At 42.7% G+C, this 23,022-nt stretch overlaps 1 protein-coding gene and 1 pseudogene across 5 annotated transcripts in view; both read right to left on the minus strand.

Moving 5' to 3' along the window:
- Nucleotides 1-8,791: 8,791 nt before the first annotated feature.
- Nucleotides 8,792-9,272, minus strand: LOC139331000 (alpha-1,3-galactosyltransferase 2-like; annotated as a pseudogene).
- A 4,423-nt stretch (nt 9,273-13,695) lies between these two features.
- Nucleotides 13,696-23,022, minus strand: part of mapk8ip1b (mitogen-activated protein kinase 8 interacting protein 1b) — a 52,280-nt gene continuing 42,953 nt past the window's right edge. For 3 of the 5 annotated variants that reach the window (XM_070985298.1, XM_070985133.1, XM_070985376.1), the window contains exons 6-12: nt 22,843-22,918; nt 20,408-20,580; nt 18,564-18,670; nt 18,360-18,476; nt 17,653-17,723; nt 17,257-17,355; nt 13,696-16,615 (exon numbers count right to left, since the gene is read on the minus strand). In XM_070985298.1, the coding sequence (XP_070841399.1) occupies nt 16,543-16,615; nt 17,257-17,355; nt 17,653-17,723; nt 18,360-18,476; nt 18,564-18,670; nt 20,408-20,580; nt 22,843-22,918 (716 nt within the window). In that variant the 3' untranslated portion in view covers nt 13,696-16,542. The remainder of the gene's footprint in view (nt 16,616-17,256; nt 17,356-17,652; nt 17,724-18,359; nt 18,477-18,563; nt 18,671-20,407; nt 20,581-22,842; nt 22,919-23,022) is intronic. The other 2 variants (XM_070985212.1, XM_070985456.1) reach the window with 1 other exon arrangement.

Consider the following 23,022-nt stretch of genomic DNA (forward strand, 5'->3'; position numbering starts at 1 on the left):
TCCCATCAAGCTGGTTTGTGGGATTTTAACAGAAAAGAGGTTTAGGAAAGACAGAGGTGCTCACTTATGAATTTTATTGAAGAGGGAGAGATGCAGTGGAAATAAGCAAGAAAAGAGGAGTTTAGGAAACGCACTGGATGTAGTGAAAAGTGATCCCTCAAGCAACATTAGCTTCTGATGGCAGAGGCACCAAAACAGTGGACTGGAAGACCCCAAAAAGGAGCTGGTGATGTTTATCACTGTGAAGGACCTCTTTCACATCATGCATAGTAATTTGATCCAACGTCCACAAACAATATTGATTAGAGCAGCTTTAAAGTCAGCGATCTGTCAGCTGAGCGTTTTACCTCCTACACGTTACGCCGGCTCTGACTCGACACGCACACATTCACGTAAGGCCCATTTTTACAGCGGAAAACAAAAAACCAAAAAGAAGAGGGATAATAGGACGCTGAGCGCAGCAGGCGGCGGAGAGAAAAGAGGGAGAGGAGAGGAAGGAAAAATAAAGGGGAAACATCAAAAGACGAAGAGGACATGATGGAGCAGGCCCGGGGGAGAGGCAATCAAACACCTCTCTCTCTCTCTGTCTCTCACACACACACACACACACACACACACACACACACACACACACACACACACACACACACACACACACACACACACACACACCTACATATCACTCATTTGAGGAGGGCAAACCCCTGCTGGAGATTAATTACTCAGTGCCATTCACAGGGGGAATTTGGGGATTTTTCTGCCTTGTCCCATTTAGTGGACACACACCTCTGCCTCGGGGACGTTCGGCTCTGTGGGTGCAGCACTCCGAATAAAACCTGCTCGCTCCTCATGACTGCGGGATAAACAGTCAATGTGACGAGCAGAAAGTAACAGGCTGAACTCGGTCAGTTCTCCTCATTCATGATGAACTCGTGATGTGCATGAATGAAACTTGTTGCTGAACTCTTCATCCCATGTCTTTCGTTACTGTCTTTTCTTCTTCTGGTCTTTGTTTCAGACAGTGATATGTGTGTGATACGAGGGCTTTAAGCATCCTTAACTGAGTACATTTTTGCCTAATACTTGTTAACTTTCACTCAAGGAAATGAGTTGAATGCACTTCATGGGCCAACTATTACGATGTCTGTAAACCTAAAAACACGTCTTCCAGCGCTTCTGCTCAGTCTCTGATCTTCTGAACGCAGAGGCTGATGTGTAAGGAGCCGACAGGTATGAAGACTTACACCACCCACGCACGCACGCACGCACGCACGCACGCACGCACGCACGCACGCACGCACGCACGCACGCACGCACGCACGCACGCACGCACGCACAGACACACACACCAAGCACGCTTTGACCAAAGGTCACGTGACACTGGAGCAACACTATATCGCAGCTCATCCATCCTCCTCCTCTTCTTATCTTTTGAAGTCCACACCTCCTCTCTGTACAGTAGAGAATCATTTACAGGTGTATTAAAACTGTCAGCCCATAACTCTGCACAATGGAGGTGGCTCAAGGCCAAATGTGTGTGTGTGTGTGTGTGTGTGTGTGTGTGTGTGTGTGTGTGTGTGTGTCACTGTGTGCATGCGCTGGTATCTTATAGGGCAGGTAGCTGTGAGGATATGATTCAGATCCAGTTCATTACAATGGTGCTTTGTGAGCGTGTCAGACAGGAATGTGTATGATGGAAGGATGAGCCGTGCCAGATGCTGCTCTGTGTTGGTGGACTTAACTCTCATAACTCTGGTTTTCCACTTTCTTGTCTTCTTTTTTATCCTCACAACTTTCTCCTCTTTTCTTCTTCTTCTTCCTTTTTTTTTAACTCCTCTCTTTTTCCCTCTCTCCCTGCACATGATGGTCGAATCCATTCACACGCCCTCCACCATCAGGTAGGAATGTGACCCGTGGAGAGTCGAAGTGATACTTTGGAGTATGATATTACAGCTTTGACATATATCCTCTCACAAGGACATGCAGGGATGGGGCAGGGGTGGGGGTTGCTATTGTGTTCAGGGCTCTGTGAAAGCAACTTTCTTCAAAGTCAGAGATCAGTGTGAGAGGTTGGGGGGGGGGGTAAAAACCCAAAAACCCAAATCTGGGCTTCATTTCACCAAACAAGCTCAACTCCCATACTGCGTCTTATTAGACTCCAAAAAAAAAAAAAGAGTGAATAAGGAGGATAAGCCACAGGAATTCCTTTTTAGATTGGTCTTAGCTCTCTGTTGGCCTCTGGGAAGACTTGTACATTATTATTTTTGTGTATAAACAGAGTTTGATGACAACAAACTCACTAAAAGAATTCAGCAGCTATTCTCTTGAACTGCCTCCTTCGCAATGTGCTGTCGCAAGAAATCACAGAAAGACATGCTTTCATCTGACAAGAGAGATAATTTGTTGTTAGGTTTAGAGTATTTGTTGGTTAAGCTATGCAGATTATATATTGCAATTTAAATAAATGGCCATTTGATCTCCACAGGTGCTCCGCAGGGCTCTGTCATCTCACCAGTTCTTTATACACTCTACACCAACGACTGCAGAAGCACAAACACGGACATCACATACATTAAGTATTCTGACGACACTGTCATCATGGACTCCACCCACTCATTAAATCAGTTACAGTCTGAGCTGGCCACTTTTTCAGATTGGTGCAGGCGGAGCTGCCTCGATCTTAACATCACCAAAACAAAGAACTAATAATAGACTTCTGTAGAGCTCCCTCCACCATCCCCACTCTGACTGTCAACAACCAGCCGATAGAGAGGGTTAACACATACAGATACCTTGGTGCAATAATCGCCCACAAACTCAACTTCAAAGAAAACATTGATACCATCCACTCCAAGTGCCAGCAGCGTCTCTTTTTCCTCCATAAACTCCGCAAACTCCAGGTCCACCAATCCGCTCTGACTGCATTCTACAGATGTTTTATTGAATCCGTAATCACCTTCACCATCACCTCCTGGTTTGGAGCACTGTCCAACATCCACAGGAATCCACTAAACAGAATCATGAAACTGAGCAGCAAAATAATTGGACAACAGCAGGAATCACTCATCAGCATACAACAACACGTCTAAACAAAAAACAACACAAATCACCTTGGACATCACGCACACTCTGTACATCTACACAGCCAGTATTACCCTCAGGCCACAGATACAGCCTTTTTTAGCCTTTATGATAGAAGCAGCTGAAGGCAGGACAGGAGAGGGGATGACATGCAGCAAATGAGCCGCAGGTGGGAGTCGAGCCTGCGGCCACTGCAGAGGACTGGCAGCCTTGATGCATGGGGCGCACACCCTACCAACTGAGCTATAGGGGAGCAAAAGACCAGCCTTGCTAATGCTAACATGTTCACGATACCAATGCCAATATGCTGATGTGAAGCAGGTACAGTATTTACCAACTTATATTAGGGTTTTAGCATGTTAGCTTATTAGCATGCAGTTGAGAATGATGCGGATTAGTGTTGCAAGTATCATGAATACAGCTGATAGTGGGACCCAATCAGGGAATGACCACAGTCCGTCATCTTCATCCAATAAACACTGCCGTTTCTGGAGCCATGCTGCTAACACAGCTTTAAAAAAAAAGCATGTTGAGATTCTAGTTGAGATCCATTACTGTCTGACCTTAGTGAAGCAGGCTATGAAGTTTTACCAAAATGGAAGCCACCCACCTCATTCAGCTGGAAAGCAAAGGGCCAAGATCTGCAGAAGGTTTGACTCAAGCCTTCGTTTGTGTTGGATATTTGTCTGAGTGCTGCTCAGAAGTGCTTTTAAGAACGCACCTTTTTCAGGGGGAGAGGGCACAGGGAGGCCTGGCAGGTCCGTAAACACAGTGTGGAACGACCAGACATGCATGCAGGTGTACAAACGTTTACCACTGACTTCACGTTCACCATGATGTTTATGTGTCAGTGGGCTGCAATGCCGCTTCACCTCCATATTTTCATAGCTGGGTCTCAACGTAGATGTCACCTCTCGTAAAACACGAGAGCAAGATGATGTCAGCCCGTGGCGACCTGAAACTGCCACTTACAAAAACATGACCTGTTGAAGAAATTAACAACCTCTCTGGGTAGAAACAGTTCAAACTATTGATTCAGTGGAGGTGTTTGATTACTGCATGGCTAAGAGAAACAGGTAACAACTTCCTTTTTACCTGTGAGTGACCTCTCTGTCATTTCACTGTTTTTTCTGCTGCTTAAGACACAGCTTGTTAAGTTTTCTAATGGATTTGACACTGTAAAGGCTGGAGGTACCAGAGTTTTTGTATAATACTGAGTCCTTTTGGGTGCCTGTGCCTATGTTTTGCAACCATACCTTCTTTTCACACAGCACTGCTGCTCTCAAATCCCAAATCAGTCTGCTAGGATCCCTCTTCTTGAAGTTTTAGAACAACTTGTTCATAAAGAGTTGGACCTTTCTCTAAGATGTCTTTGTCAATAATATATCGGCAAGCACATTGAATAGTGGTTTAAGTGTGGCCTTTATAGCACGTAAAAGATGAAATATCAGGGTGCAATTACAATGCTTAAGGGCCATTTCTGCATTTTGCCTCTTTCATTAAATGTGCAAAGCCAGTTTATGATAGAAGGAAATTTACTTCCCTGTACAAGGAAAACCAGTAAATCATTCTTTCTTTCTTTCTTTCTTTCTTTCTTTCTTTCTTTCTTTCTTTCTTTCTTTCTTTCTTTCTTTCCTTCTTTCTTTCTTTCTTCTTCTTCTTCTTCTTCTTCTTCTTCTTAGTAATAGTAGTAGTAGTAGTAGCAGTCCTTCAGTACCGCTTGAGTAATACCTGAGTACCACTTGACGTGTAAATAAGTACACCGGTGAAAAGCAGATTCATGAGTATTAAAAACACACTTGATGTACAATTGAATTATATCACCAAAATGTTGGAAATACATTTAAATATACTTAAAAATGAAATAAAATTACAGTACACTTTAAGTAAGCATGCCAGTAGAGAATCACATGACTTGAAAATGAGCATATCTGTGAGTAATAAGTACACTTTATTACTATTAAAAGTATTTGTAATTGTAATTTGTAAGTATAGCAGAATTAGTATATTTGTTTTTCATACATATAAGTAGAACTTAAAGTGTACTTGTAATGACTTTTCTATACTTGAATTGTATTTCTAATAAGTAAAATCATACTACTTTTTGACCTGGGGTGAAGCCAATATCAGCAGGGTCAATAATAATAGTTAAAGTGTAATAATACTAAAAAGCCACTTGTGGAACCGTTCAATGGCTAAAATTTCCCTGTCTGAACTCTCTCTCTCTCTCTCTCTCTCTCTCTCTCTCTCTCTCTCTCTCTCTCTCTCACACACACACACACACACACACACACACACACACACACACACACACACACACACACACACACACACACACACACACAAAGGAATTAAGCTGAGATTTATTGTGTTGGTGCTGCTGCAAGAATTTACAAGAAAGCGCTGTCAGCTCTGTGATCCATGGATCTTTCAGGCCCTCCCTCTCTATAATTCTCACACCAGCAGGTTAAGTTATTTACTGTATTTAGCTGTGATCACACAGTCTGCTTGACACGGACTTCAAGCAGCACATATTCATATAAGCCTCTCTTATGCTCAGTATAATAAACTGCAATGAAACAATGACGATTAACAAAGTGGGATGAGTTATTTTGGCCGTCCAGCTTCTGAAAGTCCTGTTCATTCTCTGCATAGACTAGAAGTTATAGAAGTTAGGTGGCGGACCGTTGGCGCACTTCCAAGTGTCGGATGAACCGTGCTGAATCAGGAGTGAAGAGATGGAAAACTGCTTTGGAAAAGATGTAGTTCTTTGATAACAAGTCAAAGGTACCAACATGTGTACATGTAAACAAAAGGAGAAAGGTCAGCTGCTTCCAAGGTGCATTTCAGTACCAAACATCCGATATTTGAGCCTAAAACGCTGCTGTGTGTGTGTGTGTGTGTGTGTGTGTGTGCCACTTACATATTACTGTGAAAGTCAGACATTCAGCAGTTTAAATCAGTTCACCTTCAGGTGATTGTAGACGAAATCTGCAGCTATGGTGCAGCATTGGGCACAACTGGATAGAAATGGTGTCACTCTGTCGTTTGGCGGGCTAGCAATGTAAAACTAAGCTAACTGCTTAGCATGTGAATTAAGTTTGACCCAAGCCATAATAAAGTCTGTCTTTGTGAAACCGGTCCCAGATGGTGGACTGCTGAGAGTTTATTAGCATTTATCAAAACCATGGATTATTGCCTTACAAGGGGAAAAAATCATACAGACACACACCCGCATACAAACTGGCTCAGTTTTTAATCAATGTCTTTAAAGGACATCCTACATCCTACAGCATCCTACATGACCTCTGACCTTTGGGCAGACCTCTCAGTAGAGACTTCTTCTGGCAGATACTGAGAGCCATCCCACGCGAACCCTTTTTCTTGTGTCTGTAAACCCAGTTCCAGGTGCACAGCCCGACCGTGGACACTCCAAATAGAGAAAAGTCAGTTTAATGTGAACACAGCAGGATATTGTCTTACTATGTGTCGTGTGTCTGCACGGGCAGAGCTGCTATGGAGGAGTTAGTTTTCAGTAACGCTGGATGAAGAGGCGTTAGAGAGAAGATGCTGTTTAGTCAGATTAGATAGGCGTATATGTGATGTTATTTTTCAGGTTGCTGCTTTGTCCACCAGACGTTTTAGAAGTGTTTTTAGAGGCCAGCTTGAACACTGACGGCACCAAACAACAATGAACTGTCGTAATTGAGCATGTTGGAATAAAAAGCTGTCATTCGCAAACCTCTTTTTGTTGAATAATTGTGCTGTTTTTATCCTGATCCTGTTATTTTTACATTACTCCTGTACTTGTGTTTTCCTTTGTCTGGAGAGTACTTTGTGCTTCCTCCCTGTATGACTGTAATGTGAGCTGTGTTTGCTTTGAGCGCCACCGTGTGGTGTGTGGACACTTTGTGAAGACTGTACGTCACAGCCATTTATATATACATTACTGAGCCCTAGAAGTCTCATTTTCTTAAAATGTGAAAGAATCTGGCAGTGTAATAAGATTATTTCAATGTTTCAAGACATTTTTAGAGATTAGTGTCAGTTTCTTGAAAGAAGACACAATAAATCAGATCACAGTGCAATAACCTTCAATTATAAAAGCTGTGAAGAAATATGAAATAATCTCTGTTTTTCAGTAATGGACAAAAATGACATTGAGGTTTGTTTGCGCTGTCGTGGCAGCAACAGTCGTCTTAGTGTGGACGCACAGGAAAAAGGTTAATCCTATATTTATAACAATTGTATTTGACACCATCCTGTGTGACCTTTATCACAACAATACTTTACATACTGACACACATAACAACTTGAGCATTGGTGGAAGGTCTGGCGTGAAGGTGGAGTTGTGTATCTAAGGTAGATTTGACACTAGCACCCTCAAGTGGTTCATGGCTGAAGTGCACTTCATCGTGTTATTGTTTTTCTTATTTTCTGGCACTCACTGTTTGCTCTTCAAACTGTATTCACACCACTCATAGCCTCTTCCTGTCTTCACCAAGAAAGGCTTGTTTTATTAAGGTGTACACTGCCTGTGACTGGCCTGTGTTCATATAATCCCCACACAAGCTGTCGATCGGATAAAGACATAAAAGGCATTGTTGGCATCTACTAGCAGACCATTAAACTGAGCTACTTCTTCATTTGTCCAGTAAATTACAGGCACTAAAGCAAAAACTGCTCTGATGATACGCCACCCTTTTCTTGTGCTGCATGTCTTTGACAGGGTGAGCGCGAAGGTGGCAGGGTGCACTGATGTGCCAGATGGTGGCAGTCTATGAATAATGCATCATTGCCTTCAGTCAGACAGGTCCAAGCTGATCTGAGGTCAGCTGAATGACACAGGTGGCTGCTGTGTGGTTCATGCTGAGTGGTGGGGTGGGCCGCCCTGGGGTGAGCTGGACATGCAGTATTTATGTGTGCCTCATTCGGGTACTGCAGATCCAGATGAAGAGTTTGAAGACTTTTAGAGTCTTAGGCACAGAAAAGAGACGTACAGACGTACAGTAAACACATCGTCTTCCCTCCCTGTGCATTAACACACACAGTGAGGGAATGCCACAAACCAACCCGGGTCAAAACGTAGTATACTTTAGTGCATTTTATGTATAATTTAAGTATTCAAAAATCATTACAAGTACACTTTTACTTTTTGTGCTTAAAGTATGTTTGACATATGTTTTTAAAAAGGTGTACTTCTACATAGATGTCTTAAGTTCTACTTGTATGTATTAAAAATGAATACACTAATTCTGCAAAACTTACAGTGGTATTTATTTTAAGTACTTACAAATTTTATTGTACTTTATTGTAAGTTTATTATAAGTTGCACTAAATTACAAAAACATTTAATAGTAATAAAGTGTACTTATAAAAAGTACACTTTACCGAAGCAAATATGTTGAATATTGCAGCTGCTCAAAAGAATTTATTCATTTTCCACACTTGTCCACAAGGGATTGTTGATTTACAATAAATGACACCAAGACAGCATTTATTCATATAAATAATAAATTACTCACACTGGATATAATGTTTTTTTGTCAACATGATCCTTCTAAAACATGCTTGAACACAAGGACAGACACCATTTAGATTTACTTGGGTTGGAGATTAGCGGAAATCAGAAAAGAAAGAAGGTTATTCAGCTGAATCAAAAGGTAAACAATCTTTCGCTTTTCTCGTAATTCCATTTCTTCCAGCCACTCTATGGAGGCCGCAGTGTGTTGTAATGTCTGGGTGCCCATATAAGGCGAGTTTATGTCCCTCTTGTCCACAGTACTTGGGTACCAGCAGTACTCTGGGGACAGCAGTCTGCTTGGTCTGTGTAGCCAGAAGTACTTGTTCAGATGACTCTCATCATGCCACAGGGCCTCCACATCATTTAGTTGGTCCTCCATGATGTTCGCATAGCAGGCATTTGTCAAACTCTTAACGTTTTCCCATAAGCCTCCAATGAGAGCAGCATGGTAGTAGAAATCTCCGTCCTGCCACTTCGAGTGCTTCTCCACCTGCATGACCTTCAGGCTTCGCTGAGCAAACGCGATGTCTGGTACCTTCTCTGGTCGATCCGTGAACATGTAATATGTCACTGGTAATCCCAGCATAAAGTGTTGATCTGCAGAGGTAAGGAAGGTCTTAAGGTATGTGAGGTGGAGACGGAGAGAAAGACAGTCGTTGTTGCTCATAACTCAGTCGGATGACGAGGGGCATCAGGCTGGGCTTCAATGTTATTCTCCTCCCATAAAACTCTGCAGTTTGTTATTCAGCCTGCAGGGAACGTGTCTCGGTCTGCATCCAGCTTTGGAAAAATCATTCAGAATAACAAACAGTGTTTATGGAGAAGCAAACCTGCCCTCAGCAAATGCAGTGAGGGCCACAGATGACTGGCCTTCGATGTGCTTTTGATCGTAAGGATTGGGGTCAAACACCCCCTCCCAGATGATCGGAGCTTTCCAGAAAGTGTATGTTTGAACCCCTGGTCTGATGCTGAAATGAAAGATGATGGCAAACCAACACAATCGGCAGGACAAACGCTGGCATTGAATGTTTCTGAAAACCATGGATATGTTGAAACTGATTCAAGCCATTAAATGTGACAGCAGTTTTAGGGCTTTCCCAAGCACATGAAATAATCTCCTTCATCCAGTCATGTGTTCACAAAGAGGTGAACCTCGCTCCATTCTCGCTTGTGAATGACTGAGCCTTTCCAGGATGCCCCTTGAAATCAGTTTGTTGTAGAAATGGCCAAACATCAGAGGATTCAGCTGAATTAGGACGTTCCAGCTATTCATTCATACCTTTCATACTTTCTGAAATTCAAAACATTCACAGCACATGAGCCTTTCTCACATAGGATGCTACTTGTTTCTGATCAGTCATGCTTTTTTCATCCCTTCTCAGATTTTCACATGAATGTTCAGAGCTGGAATGAGTCACATTATTGTTCCAGTGGAGAGGACCTGGTTTAAACTCGCTCTTATTCCCACAAATTTCACTCTTCATACATTATTCTACATGAAAATGGAGATAAATTTGCATTGGTTGTACACATGTAAGCATGGACTGAAACAGGCTTCAGCATTTGAAACTGTGAGCCTTATAGCGGCTCAAAGAGTGCTGAGGCAGACACAAGGACATTTCTAACCCACATTTGTGAGACTACACGCACAAATCTCACTCAGCTCCTTCAGCAGGGTCTCTTCTCTTTCACAGTTTCCAAACTAAAACAATAGAAGTTACAGTCTTGGTGCTAGAAGCAGGATTGCGAGTGACGAGCCTCTATGAAATGAACTGAGCTAGGAGTCGTCCATATTGTTCATCCATGAGTTTTTGTTGTCCTACTCCTGCTCCTTCAAATACTTTGCATCTTTCAGACATCATTAATTATTAACATTTCCCCAGAAGTTAACCTCTGTGTGTGTGTGTGTGTGTGTGTGTGTGTGTTTGTCGCTCCTCTTAAAAAAGGAGTTTACAGACGAGACATGTTTTTGAAAACTAACAAATGTGATAATTCATTCTAGAATCAGTTGACTTGTTGTGAATTCATTCAGCAGTGTGCTCGAGATGCTCGGTCAGACAGGATCGTTAAGCATGTCGACCCTCCTCATTGTCTCTCTTGTGGTTGATGGAGGCCTTTCTGCACCTGTGCTCAGCAGGTAGGTTCCTTTACTTGCTTACCTCCAGTCAGTTTGCTTCGGACACATCCCACCTGTTGTGTGGCCTTTACGTGAAGATTCATTTGTCAGGAGCTACTCGAGAACGGATGATCATTTCCCAGGAAAAGACTGAACGTGTTACAAACTCTCACACACACTCTCCATCACAGTGGGTTAGAAGTTAATTCAGGTGTGCTGGGAGGACAACAGGTGGAACAGTTCTGTGAATGGATGATGGAAAATACTCGTCACTCCAGCTCTGAATCTGCTGATTGTGGCTAGCTTGGACTGAACTGCCTTTTCTTTTTACTTCATTCATTCAGCTTGACATCGTGTTTGGGATGGGGGCTAACCAATCAGTAGAAAGAGACAAATCTGTCCTGCTGGCATCATTGGTGGTGGACAGGGAAGCTGCAGTAGCGGTTGCTCAGGGCAGTTAAATTTTTCACAAAAGCTAAAGAAACCTTTTGTGAAATGAAGGGCATTCAAATTTAAAAGGGAGCTCGATGTTAAGTGCAGCCTCCATTAAAAGCTGCTATAAACGTGTTTGAGATCATGTTCACTCTGAAAAGCTTTCTCAGCATTTCCTCAGCCTTTAACTCTTATATCGTCTGTTAATGTTTATAAAATGTGTTTTTTTTTAAAAAGTCAAAACAACATTCCTTTATCAGAATGTCGTCCAAAATTAAACATAAGCATTAGTTTGAGTGTCTGATATCAGCTTTTGTGCATCGTTTTTCTTTTTACTTTGATCCTTATTATCATTATCAAGTAAGTTTTATTCCCCATCTTATTTTCTAATCATTTTTTAGATGTTTTTATGGCCATTCTGTCATTTTATGTAAAGCACTCACTTGATGCATGTGATTTCTTTCTTGTAAAACACTTTGAGCCGCAATTCCTGTATGAAAGATGCTAAACAAATAAAGTTTATTATTATTATTGTTACTCTCTTTTCATTTAGTGTTGCGTCTTCCAGCAGAACTGATGAAGGTACAGCAGAGTTAGAGCTTCTCTTTGACCCTGGCCTCCAGCATATTAGCCGTACTGATGGTAAGACAGACACATATCGGTTTATTGTCTCTGGTGCTTTCCCGTACAAAGTGCTTTTTATCCAAGACCAAACTCAGCCCTGCTGAAAACCCTCCTTCAGTGGTGAGCAGCAGAAATCTTTCCATCCGTCTGATTGTGCTCATGTGTTGCTGCAGATTACGGTGAGAGGCCCCTCCCTCCTCCTCTGCCGCCTGACGCTGAAAATCCTTATCGCCCTAACCTGAAGGATGAGTATTACTGAGAGAACCACAACAGATCCCGATGCAAAACATTCAAGCTCATCTGTCCTCCATGGGGGAAAACAGCAGCACGTTCAAATAAATCATCTTGTTTTCTTGTTGAGAAAAAGTAGTTTTATTCATAGTTTTTATTATATCAAATTTTGAGATTCAGATGATGGTTTTGGGTAATGACACAGCTTTGTCCTACACAGATCACGCAGTGTGGGTTTCATCTTTTCAAAGAGGTCCAACTGCTGCTGCATCATGGATTTAATGTGACATTATTCCCAAACTAGCTTTGTGTTTGTTTCTGTTTCCCATTAAATATTTAAATGAACAAATAATTACTAAACATTGGTCTGCAGCAAGAGCAAGACAGTCTGACAAACAGGCTGTGAACAGGTGGGACTTTAAGTACTGGGAGGACTGATTGGATAATAGAAAACAGGTGAAGAGTAAAACTGGCGGGAAAACTGAACAATGACAGGAAGTAAAATATAATGAAATGCATGAAGGTAAGTATAACAAATGAAAACAGGAAATGCAGTGAACCAGAGTCTGTGCATGCCTGCAATAAGGTGTTCTACCCATTACTCCAGTGTCAGGCTAACCACGTTTATATGATGACAGTCACCTGACTCTGTCCTTTCCTGCCTTCCTGTCCGAATACAGTAGAAATTAAGGACAAAAAAAACCCAAAAACAATAAAAAAAAAAACCCTCTAGGGAGTGTCTAGTTTTGGAACAATTGGCCCATTTTGTAAGTCACAATTTCAGTTTCCCTGAAACATTTCAATGCATAATAAGTGATTTTTAGTGCTGAAAAGACACCATAGTCATAGGTTATTAAATAATGATTTCCCATCAGAATATCAATAAATACAGATGCAAATAATGAATGAATAATAAATGCCTTCTGCCAGTATGAATAGTTCCTGTGCTGTGTTTGTTAAACAGGTAACAGGCTAGAGAGAGAAACACTGCTGCTCTGTCACTGTGCCTTTCCAAGTGTTTGCACAGTGCACCTGTGCAGAAACACTGAGCACGCATGCATCCTCAGTGGGAGGAACAAAGCCTTAAGATGCAAGTGAGAGAAACATGGATGCAATTAAAGGGTCTGCATTCAGAGTCAGATTTTGTGACACTGGAAGTTTTCCTGACGGCAAACACGAGCGTTTGAGAAAAAGGCTTCTGCCCCGACCTTCATTTCTTTAGTACAATTTACTCACCAGTTTATTTGCTGAGATGCTGTGACATCACTACAGTTGGAGCTGGATGAGATGAGAATCAACAGCAGGACCTCACAAGTACAGTGATATTAATGTGTTTCTGTCCATGTGCAAGTAATGCCAAACTGAATAATGACAGGACACCAGAGGATCTGCATTAAAATTTTTAAATAAAGAATAATTCACACCTAAAAAATTCCAAAATAAAGAGAAATTTCACATACTACATGTTGAATCAATACAATGTCATATTTATAATTACAGATATTAAAGTATTTATTTATATATGGCATATCTATACACCCTTTGTATAGCCTCCAGTACTTTACATTTCACCTGTCTGCCTGATTGGCTCTGGGGAAGGGAACTCGTATAAAAATCAGTGTTGATCCGTTGATGCAAACACGATGGCTTTGATCAGCAAGAGCAGACGACTCGTTCGTTTTCTTACTTCTTCAAAAGGAACAAACTGTGGGGACTGGTGAGATGGCTGAATGGATGAATCTTTCCTTTACCGTCAATTTATCTTTTGCTCAACATAGACGGCATAAAATAATCTGTTACAAATCAGTGTTAGTGATAAATGATGAAGGAAGCACACTTTATTTTTCACCGCAGAACTGCTGTGCTGTACCCGAGCTGCGCCCAGGATGGTTTGAAAAACATATGGCAATCCTCTGGTTTTCTGTTGTCTTTGTTCAGAACATCTTAAAGTCTCGTGCCTGCAAACAAGCAAATCTTTCATTCTCCCTCAAGCTGCCAATTACTGTCTCAATTGATCACTTGATCACTGTCCAAAAATAGTGGAAAATGCTTACTGCAAAGTCCAAAGTGAAGTCATAAAATGGCTTGTTCTGTTCAATGAAGAGAACCCCCAAACCTATAGTTTCCCATGTTTAAAATGAAAGTGTCTGTAATAGCACAATTTCACTGCACCCTGCAGGCTCAACCTGTGACAGTGCAGGTACAGTACAGCTCGTACAGTGCAGTGGGAAAAAAGCGCAAATCCCATCAAAAATACTCCTACTACACCTCTACTTGCATTCAAACTCTGAAACAACACACACTCGATGGCAATCCCTTAAAATGTTGTGATAATGTCCACTGAGGAAGGTCACAAAGATCTGATGAAAAAGAGGCACTACTAGTGAAGATATGAAGACAGCAGAGTGTTGCTTTAGCTCCCCTGTCAGCACCTGTACCTGCTGCACCCAGGATCAGCCTTCTTACCTGACCACCGCCACACTGAGAGCGTTTCACATTTCTGACGCGGAAACCGCGAGGAGTCGCTTCTAGAAGACCACACGAAGAAGACTTGGCATGTCCGACCTCGTCTTGTGCCACCAAAGAGCCGAAGCTTTGCTTTTTTTCATCTACACCTTAGTCACTGGTTTCATACCTAGCTAGAACACACAGAGAGGAAGAAGCGCAGTGCGTTTTGCATTAGACTACAGACTAAGGCTTGACCTGACAAGTGGTGGGGGCTGTTTAGCTGAGCACGACGGGGTACCGATAAGCTGCTGAAAAGCTTGAGAAGAAAAATCCACACTCGTACACCCTCACAGTTTTTTTTTTTTTGTCATCATGGACAAGTGATGCTGAGAGCATTCCAGGAGTTTCTCTTTGCTCTTTTAAAGCAGATATATATATATATCTTTTCCCTGTCTGGCATTGGTGGACAGGCTCCATGATCCTGCAAGGCCCTCCTCACATGATCGCCATCAGAACTGTTTTCCATCTGTGTGTACTGTCATTTGCCGATGCAGCTGTGCACCGGTTTCAACTTTGGCCAAAGCACCAAAACTCATCTTATCACTGGCTCCAAGGCTGCTACTCAGAAGCACTTTCATTATCATTCATTTGTCCCATGAAATGGCAGGAAAAAAGTAAAAAAATGCCTCAAACATATTCAACAAATATTAATGAATATTCACATTTGAGAAGCAGGCATGAGTGAACGTTTGGCATAAAAATGAGTTAGTCATCACATAATTATCAGAATAGTTTTTGTGGATCATCTAATCGATTAATCGACTGATGTTTGAGCTCTAATGGGGTACCGGGCGCGTATCTGTGACGTTGTGTATGCAGTGGGTATTTGCTCCATCCTCCTTGCGTCTCCAGTCGTCACAGGTCGCATTTCAGAAGCCTTTTGCCTGCAGAGCTTTGCTGACTTTCTCATATCCTGTTTATGTGAGTCTGCACAAGGTGCTTTATTTTGAAAACTTCACTCTCTACAGTGTTCCTGCGTCTGACTTCCTGTCTGGCTCGACCTTCTCGTAGATTGACGCGGCGTGCGTCAAAATAGACGCGTATCCTGCGAGGAACAGAGCGCAGACGCTTCTGGGACCCACTCGCTGAGCAGAATGGCAGCGATCAGCTCGGTCACACGCGTCACGGATGAAGCGTGGACGTACGTGGCCGGTGAAAGTTTCTTGGCACTTTCCAGTTACTTGGCACACATCAGCATAAAACTGCTACACTTGCCTCCCCCACTGTGCCGTACTGTGAACCCCAGTTTGCAGTGTGCACAACTCATACCGCAGATCATGTGTAGAGAGCCGGTGTCTAACGACAGGGTTTGGGCCCCAATGCCAAACATCTAAGAGGCACCTGAAATGCAAAGAGCATCAGCTGTAGCTGGTTTTCTAACAGTGAGAGTGGATTTTTTTGTAGCCACTGAACAACGTGGACATCACCTTCCTATCAGGTGTGCTAAAAGGGTAAATTCACTGTTTCTACATGGATTTTGTTCACTTAGTGTACATTTTCAATGTGAGGATGTTACTGAGTAAATATACACGTCCCTCATGCTCAGACCTGTGATATTTAAAGTCAGAGCAAACTCAGCGTGTGTTGATTTTTCCAAATCTCAGCTGCTGCTTCTCTTTCGTCAAGTGCAAGTACAAGCTGGCGCGGTCCAGAACGGCTCCTGGGCTTTCAGTGACGCACCTGCTGAGGCGACGCTAGGGGTTAAAGTAGCGCTGCCAAGGCTGCGGTGATACAATGTTTGTGCTTTCCATGGACAGCCTGTGCCCACCTCCTCATCACTGACTCCATTTTGCATATTTGCTTTCCTCAAGACTCTCCTCCTTTGGCTCATTTTCATCTCTTCGTGCTGCACAGAGGTTTCACCACAGTTCCAGTACTTGATCCTTCTTTTCACGCTTCTGTCAGATGTGTTAATTTTTTAGTTTTTGCCTTTTTTTTTAATTATTTTAGATAGGTCTGTCCTTCATGCAACATTATGTTATGATACATTGTACTGTACAGGGCTGTGGCTGAAGGCTGGGCAGGGTTATTCCAGGTAGATGTCCTCTGTAGGGCATGAGACCTCCACGAACTCTTTATAGTACAACTGGAAAGCTTTCCTGGAAGACAAAGACATGCACTTGAGTTGTTTCCAGATCTCACTTAAAATCATCTCGAGGTTAGCTTCTGTTATAATTCTCAATCTAAGTTCTTACAGTTTCTTTCACTGTTTCTCAAAAATCACATAGTATCTTGCCCACTTTTGTGGCCACAAACACAGCTGGAGTCGATACGCAGACAGCATTGATCTGCGTTTCGCTCATACTGCCAGATCAATAACTGACAACAGCGACTACAATGTCATTTCCTTGTTGGCAGTTATTGTCTGGAGATGTTGAAACGTCAGTAACGTAATCTGATCTATCGTGCTGGTCTGTCAGGGAGAGACTGACTCTGGATTGGCCCCAGACCTTGTTTATTCTGGAGGATCTAATAAAATGTAATACATTTAGTATCTCTGCCAAGACGGCACAATCCTACGGAAACACATTTGAGTGTTCTTAAGCTTCATATGGATCTAAATCTGCATAAAACTGCTGGCAATCATGAGATCTTTAAATTTAACCAATCAGTGATCCATCCGTCAGAGCATCTCAGAACCAGCGTACTCATCTGCACGTGTCAGCAGAGAGGACGTGAATGCACGACCTTCCTCCATGCAAAGCGTGAATGTCTAAGCATGAACTCAAAAGAAACTCACCCCACTGACTCTGCGAGAGGCTTGGTGGAGTTTTCAGACACAAAAACGTGGCAGGCAAATCTCTGGTCTGCCGGGTGTTTGGTAATGAAACCAAAATACCTATGGATAAGACAGAGAGAGCAGATGAGGCACTCAGGAGGGGGCATTCAGGTTTATTTCACATTTCATTTGTTGAATATGCGACAGCGGACCCGCCTGACTTCCTGTGCTGCTCTGATGTTCTTGCAGGAGCCTGAGTGGGTCGGGCCAAGTCATGCTAACTGCTATATTACGGAGCACTTTACACCTACTAGGTGTAAAATTTAAGCTGTTATTTCTGCCTGCATGTGACTTGCTGCCCCCCCCCCCACACCCCCGACTGAGTCCAGCTTCAGGTCAGCTTCTGCCTTTACTCACTTGCTGTTTTTGGGGTGATAGCCGCAGAAGGAGACGTTCTTTAACTGGAAGAAGTGATTGCACTGGTTACTCTGTGAACGGGACACAGAAAAGAGGAAGAATAAATGTTGTCGATTAACAAGGTATGAAATTATTGACGGCCCAAATTACAAATATATCGCAACAATTATATTATTGTACTATCGTGTTATTACAATACTCATTGTGCTGTGCTATACATCAAAGTACAATGATGAGTACACCGATGACATACTTGACACCTCACATTATCTCAGCAGTGACTCACTGACATTTTGAGGTGAAACTGGTTTAGGATAATGTGTTTTTTAGGACAGTTTTCAGGAGTGCGATATTTCTATAAATTGTAACTTAATAGGGGAAAATGCTCTGTTGATAGATATGAATGTGAAACCTGACCAACAGTCAGCATGTCAAATGTTCATCAGAGAGGTAACGAGTGACTACAGCTGTCAAATGTAGTGGAATACAATGTTTAAAGATGCTCAAAATAGAAATACTTGAGTAAAATCTCCTTCAAGAAAAGCTAAACAGCTAAAACATATGCCTGCAGGCTCCGTTGGCAGCCACATGGGGGCGACATGCTGCAACTGTTTAATGGGATCCTGGCGTGAAGATGAGCTTGTTCTTGACAAAACCTCATGAGGCTGCACTTAATTTATTTTACATGGGGACAGTGAGAGTCTTACTCTGTCACAGGCATAATAATCCTCTTGGACTGAGAGCTTGATGCCTTTCACACTGATCTCCAGGATGCAGGAGGAAGGCGGGTTGTACTTGACTGTCATCCTCCTGTTGGTGGCAATCTGGAGAACAAATGTAAGAGATGAAAGTCGGAAACTCTCCACTGTGACTTCGGAAAGGTGACAGAGTGCACAACATTAGCCTTGTACCTTCTGCATAGCTGCACACAGAACGTCATTTCCTTTGTGGAAGGGCACCTGAACTGAGCCCAGGAACTTCAGCCGGTATCTGTCCATCCACTCGCTGCTCTTCACTGCTGGAGAAAGACAGCCAAACATGGAATAAGAGCAACTACTGTGAAAATAAGGATCCAATGCGACAAATAACATAGTATAGAAGAGGTGGCAGCAACTTATTCAAGCACTAAATCCAGGTGAGACTGTAGTAGCTCCTTTACAGATTCAAAATCAGTAGTTTTCTCCTGTTTTACACAGAGGGGCAGTAATACACCTGTTGGAGGTTGTTGACCAGTTGTTTCTGCTCCACTACGACTCCACATGCACATCACGATCTGTTATAAGCCTGTCTTTGTTTTGTATTTTCACTCTTATTTACCACTGCATACTTCCCCTGGGCTTCACGTTAACCCCACAGATCACATAAATCCCACCCAAAAACATTAGTTTGTGGGACAGCACAGTAAAGTTTGGAGGTATGGCTGCTGGGAACTGAACCTGTCTGGGTCACTGCGGTGGTGGGTTCTGCACACCCTTAGCTCTGAATCCTCAACTAAATCTGTTTCCAACTTTAACCCTAAAATCAAGTCTCAGCCGTCGCTCAATAAGACCTTTGACAGGGGAATAAGCTCTGCATCATGTCAACCTGTTAGACAATCAGCTTCAGTTCTTCCAGATGGAGGCGGCTTACAAGCATTTCCATTCTTCCTTTTTTCCCTCCACTGTTCCTCGTTCGCTCGGCTCAGCAGCTGCATCTCTGAATACGATGGGAAGAGCAAACAGACCTAACTCGCTCTGTGTCCTCTTTCCTGCGTCTCATTCTTCTCCCTCTTAAAAACTGTTCTGAATATAAATCTAAACGTCTAAATTTAGAAGTCGCTGTTGGCAGCAGCGGCACGACGTGACTCAAAGAGGCATCGCTGTACTAAGGCTGAAAGAAAGTCATTATGAAACTAAAACATGAAAGAAATGGCATACTGTGTTTATTATGTCACTATTTAGCCTTCACCACTTGGATCTGTTTCACTGAGATCATTAACTTGTGTTCATTCTTTATTTTTTTGTCCACTGTCCTTACATACTATATAAAACTGACTTATGGTTGATATGATTTCAGTAGAAAACAAGGTATATGTTGTTGTTTATGAAATCTTACATTGATGTAGACATGATCTTATGCCTCAGGAAAGTCTAGACTTCGTCTTCCTGCTTGTTATGTATGCGTGTTGCAGTTTGGGACCGAGTCTGTGGTGAACCTTGCCCGAGTTTTATGAACAGTATGCACTTTCTTCACTGATTGCTGTGATGCTTTGGTACATGTGGGAGAGCCCAGGCATGCAAAGCCCCCCTCGGGTTGTCTTAATGCTGCAGTTATGCATGACTAATCTTTTTTTGTCTTGTAATTTAAGGTCAAACCATTTGTTTTTAATAGTTCTCACAGATCTGTCGTTCTCGCTCCAGAGCTGCGTGGTCTCGTCTTCCATAAAGTTTGCTTTTCACCTTTGGCCACTGACTAAACCCTCATTTGCGCTGGCATTATAGGAGGGGAATTGAATTTTAACACTGTAACACAATGTAAACCATCATAAAGTCGTAGATACTCATTTATTTTAGAATAAGGGGACAACACATGCGACTAGTGTATAGCTGAAGCTAAATGCTAACTTTAAAGGAGCTGGACTTTAGCTTGCTATAATGCTAATCACTAATAATGACTTTCTGATGTTCGTCTGTAGAAGTAAAATATACCATTTCAGCATCTCTACGAACACCTTCCCGGTCAGTTCTTCTGTAAGTAACCTTGGCAGTGTCTGTACCTTTGTAGCTGTCGGGGTCCTTGGTCACCTCTATGGCGTAGTAAGCTGGGAAGATCCCATGGGCACCAGTTCGCATGTTGTAGCCCTCGTACCAGTAATCCTCTGACTGGATCTCCACCAGCAGCGGATCATCCACCTCCAGCTCCAACTCATCGTCATGTCGAGGGACAAACCTGTCCAGACAGATGCAGTTATGCAGAGGATCTGAGAGACCTCGCAGGCTTTTTATGAGCCGGATGACCACCTTACACAGTATTTACACCGTCTACACCTTTCAGATTGTCTGCCTGTTTAACGGCAGTTAGCCTTCATTCACAGACTTACAGCAGATTACAACGGCAAACCGGTTTCAGTATCATCACAGCCACACACAAGAAGCTTCTCAAATGTGTCCCAAATACATATATTTTCACCAGAATATCAAACTACTTCGCCTCACTCATGGCGTGCAACTGTGAGAGTTGCTGGTCATAAATGATGAATGACATTTGTGGATCCCAGCTGACTGGAGCTGCTCTCTCTCTCAAGACCTAAGCTGTATGTTAATACTCAAATTAGTCAGATGCGATGCTAATGGCTACAGAGGCAATACACATACAATCCAGAAAGCCTTTAAATAAAAGGAGCACAGCAACAAGCCCCTTTGCTTTCAGCTATGCATGTATAATGATGTGTCAGTGCACAGAGATGCTGCTATTCAAATGACTGCATCGCTGTTGTTTTTGCCCCCCTCCCCTTTGCATTTATCAGCCTGAGGTCGTCAAGCAGCAGATGTAACTCCATGCTGCCAACTGGAGTGTGACTGTTACTGGGGAAACACGAAGAAATGGAGCGTTTTCTGCTCCAACAATTCAAAAAAAAAAAAAAAGACTGATGGCGATGAGTAACTACACCCTCAAATTCTGTTAATGTATGAGGGGGAGGGCTCTGGGGACCGACTGATCACTGTGAAGTGCGGCATGGCCAACGAGCTCAGAGCTAACTGTCAAACCGCCGGCTTAGTCGCTGGGCAGACAGGGAGTCAAGCTTTGATAGCCACTAGAAGCACACTTATGGCCCTTTGAGGGCGTCACTGTGTGGGCACCAGTGATGTAGACGGACTGGCGGCTCCACCAGGAGAAGCTCTCCAGTGTGTGTTTCTGTGGGGGAGCATCACACCTGTACATGTCTGTATCCAAACAGTTTATCGTGGCTAACGTCACTGTCGTTACTGGATTAGCAGTGTGCTCATGTGTCTTATTTTATGCCACTGCAAGAATAAATCTCACTCACGCATTTGGTTTTTCCACTAATGCTAATTCAACCAGCACCAATGTGTGAGAGGTGCAAACTGCAGCTGCGGTTATCCAGGTTTGCTTGGAGCGGCAGGTAGAGAGGGTCTAGGTGTATATAACAGACCTCAGGGTGCTGCCTATTCATCACAGCTGAGTAGAGGTGAGAGGTGAGTGATTTTGAGTAGAAAAAGCATTTTATTACGCCAGCAAGAATCTGAGAAAAAACCCGGTAAAGTGTCTCTTTAAAGGAACATTCCACTTTTTGGAATTATTGCATTTCTTCTGCTGATTCCTGTCAGTTATGGGAAGGTTTGCTGACTGAGTTCATTGGTGAGATCTGAGAAGTTTCTGCTGTCGAACGATCAGACATGCAAACAGTTACCCCATTAAACTGCTTTCTTGCCGGAAATAACGCATTGAAATAAAACTATTCTCAGCCACAATTTCCCATTAAATGGCTTGAAAGCAGAGGCATTATATCTGGTAGTTTGGCAGTTAAAAGTCAGTACTGCTGAGAAAAATAACCTTTTCGAAGGCTATAATTTTAGCATCATTTGATTGCTGTTTGGGTGGTTCCAGCTGATTTCAGCAGTTCTGCAATATGAAACCAACAAAAAGAAGCAGAGCCGTGAGTATGAGCAAAGAAAGAGGCACGCTGAGTTCATGCTGAAATGATGAAGAAAAAATGTGTTATGACTGCTTGGCCACATGTACTGGTGGTCGAGTTGATTGCAGAGATCTGGAGACATATTTGAAAATCCATTATTATACACGCACATTATAATGGACACTTCAGGTGCACTGACCCTCATTTTCACCTCTAAATAGTTATTTTAATACAATATGGCTGAACTGTGTCTTTGTTTACAACCTGTCTAATGGAAGATACAAGTCCTGGAGGGTTTGTAATGACAACCGCCTGGATGCCTATCACATTATATTTGAATGTGAAAATGTAGACCTGAGGAGTATTATTGACACCGTCCATCTGCTGCAGCCACATACGCCCAAAGTTGCCTTTCTGACTCCACCTCTGTGCAGGTATTTTAAGTTGCCTGCTGGGTTCTGTTATGATTGTACTCCAGAGTCAATAGCAGAGTTTCAGTCATGGTACAACACTTAGCGTGTATGTAGGGGTGATGACGAGTAGGTCTTCCTCACCTGTAGACGGCTCTGTGGCTCTGATCTTTCTCCTCTCCATTTATGATACAGGAGTATAAGCCAAAGGACTCCGCACCTTTAAAACCAGAGAAGAAGAAAAGGGGAACAAATGAAATAAGGCAATATTGGAGTGTAGAGTGTCAGAAGCTGCATTCACAATGTGCTGTGCAGGGTTTACTT

The sequence above is a fragment of the Chaetodon trifascialis genome, chromosome 1 (genome assembly GCF_039877785.1).
Source record: "Chaetodon trifascialis isolate fChaTrf1 chromosome 1, fChaTrf1.hap1, whole genome shotgun sequence".
In the NCBI taxonomy this organism is placed as follows: domain Eukaryota; kingdom Metazoa; phylum Chordata; class Actinopteri; order Chaetodontiformes; family Chaetodontidae; genus Chaetodon; species Chaetodon trifascialis.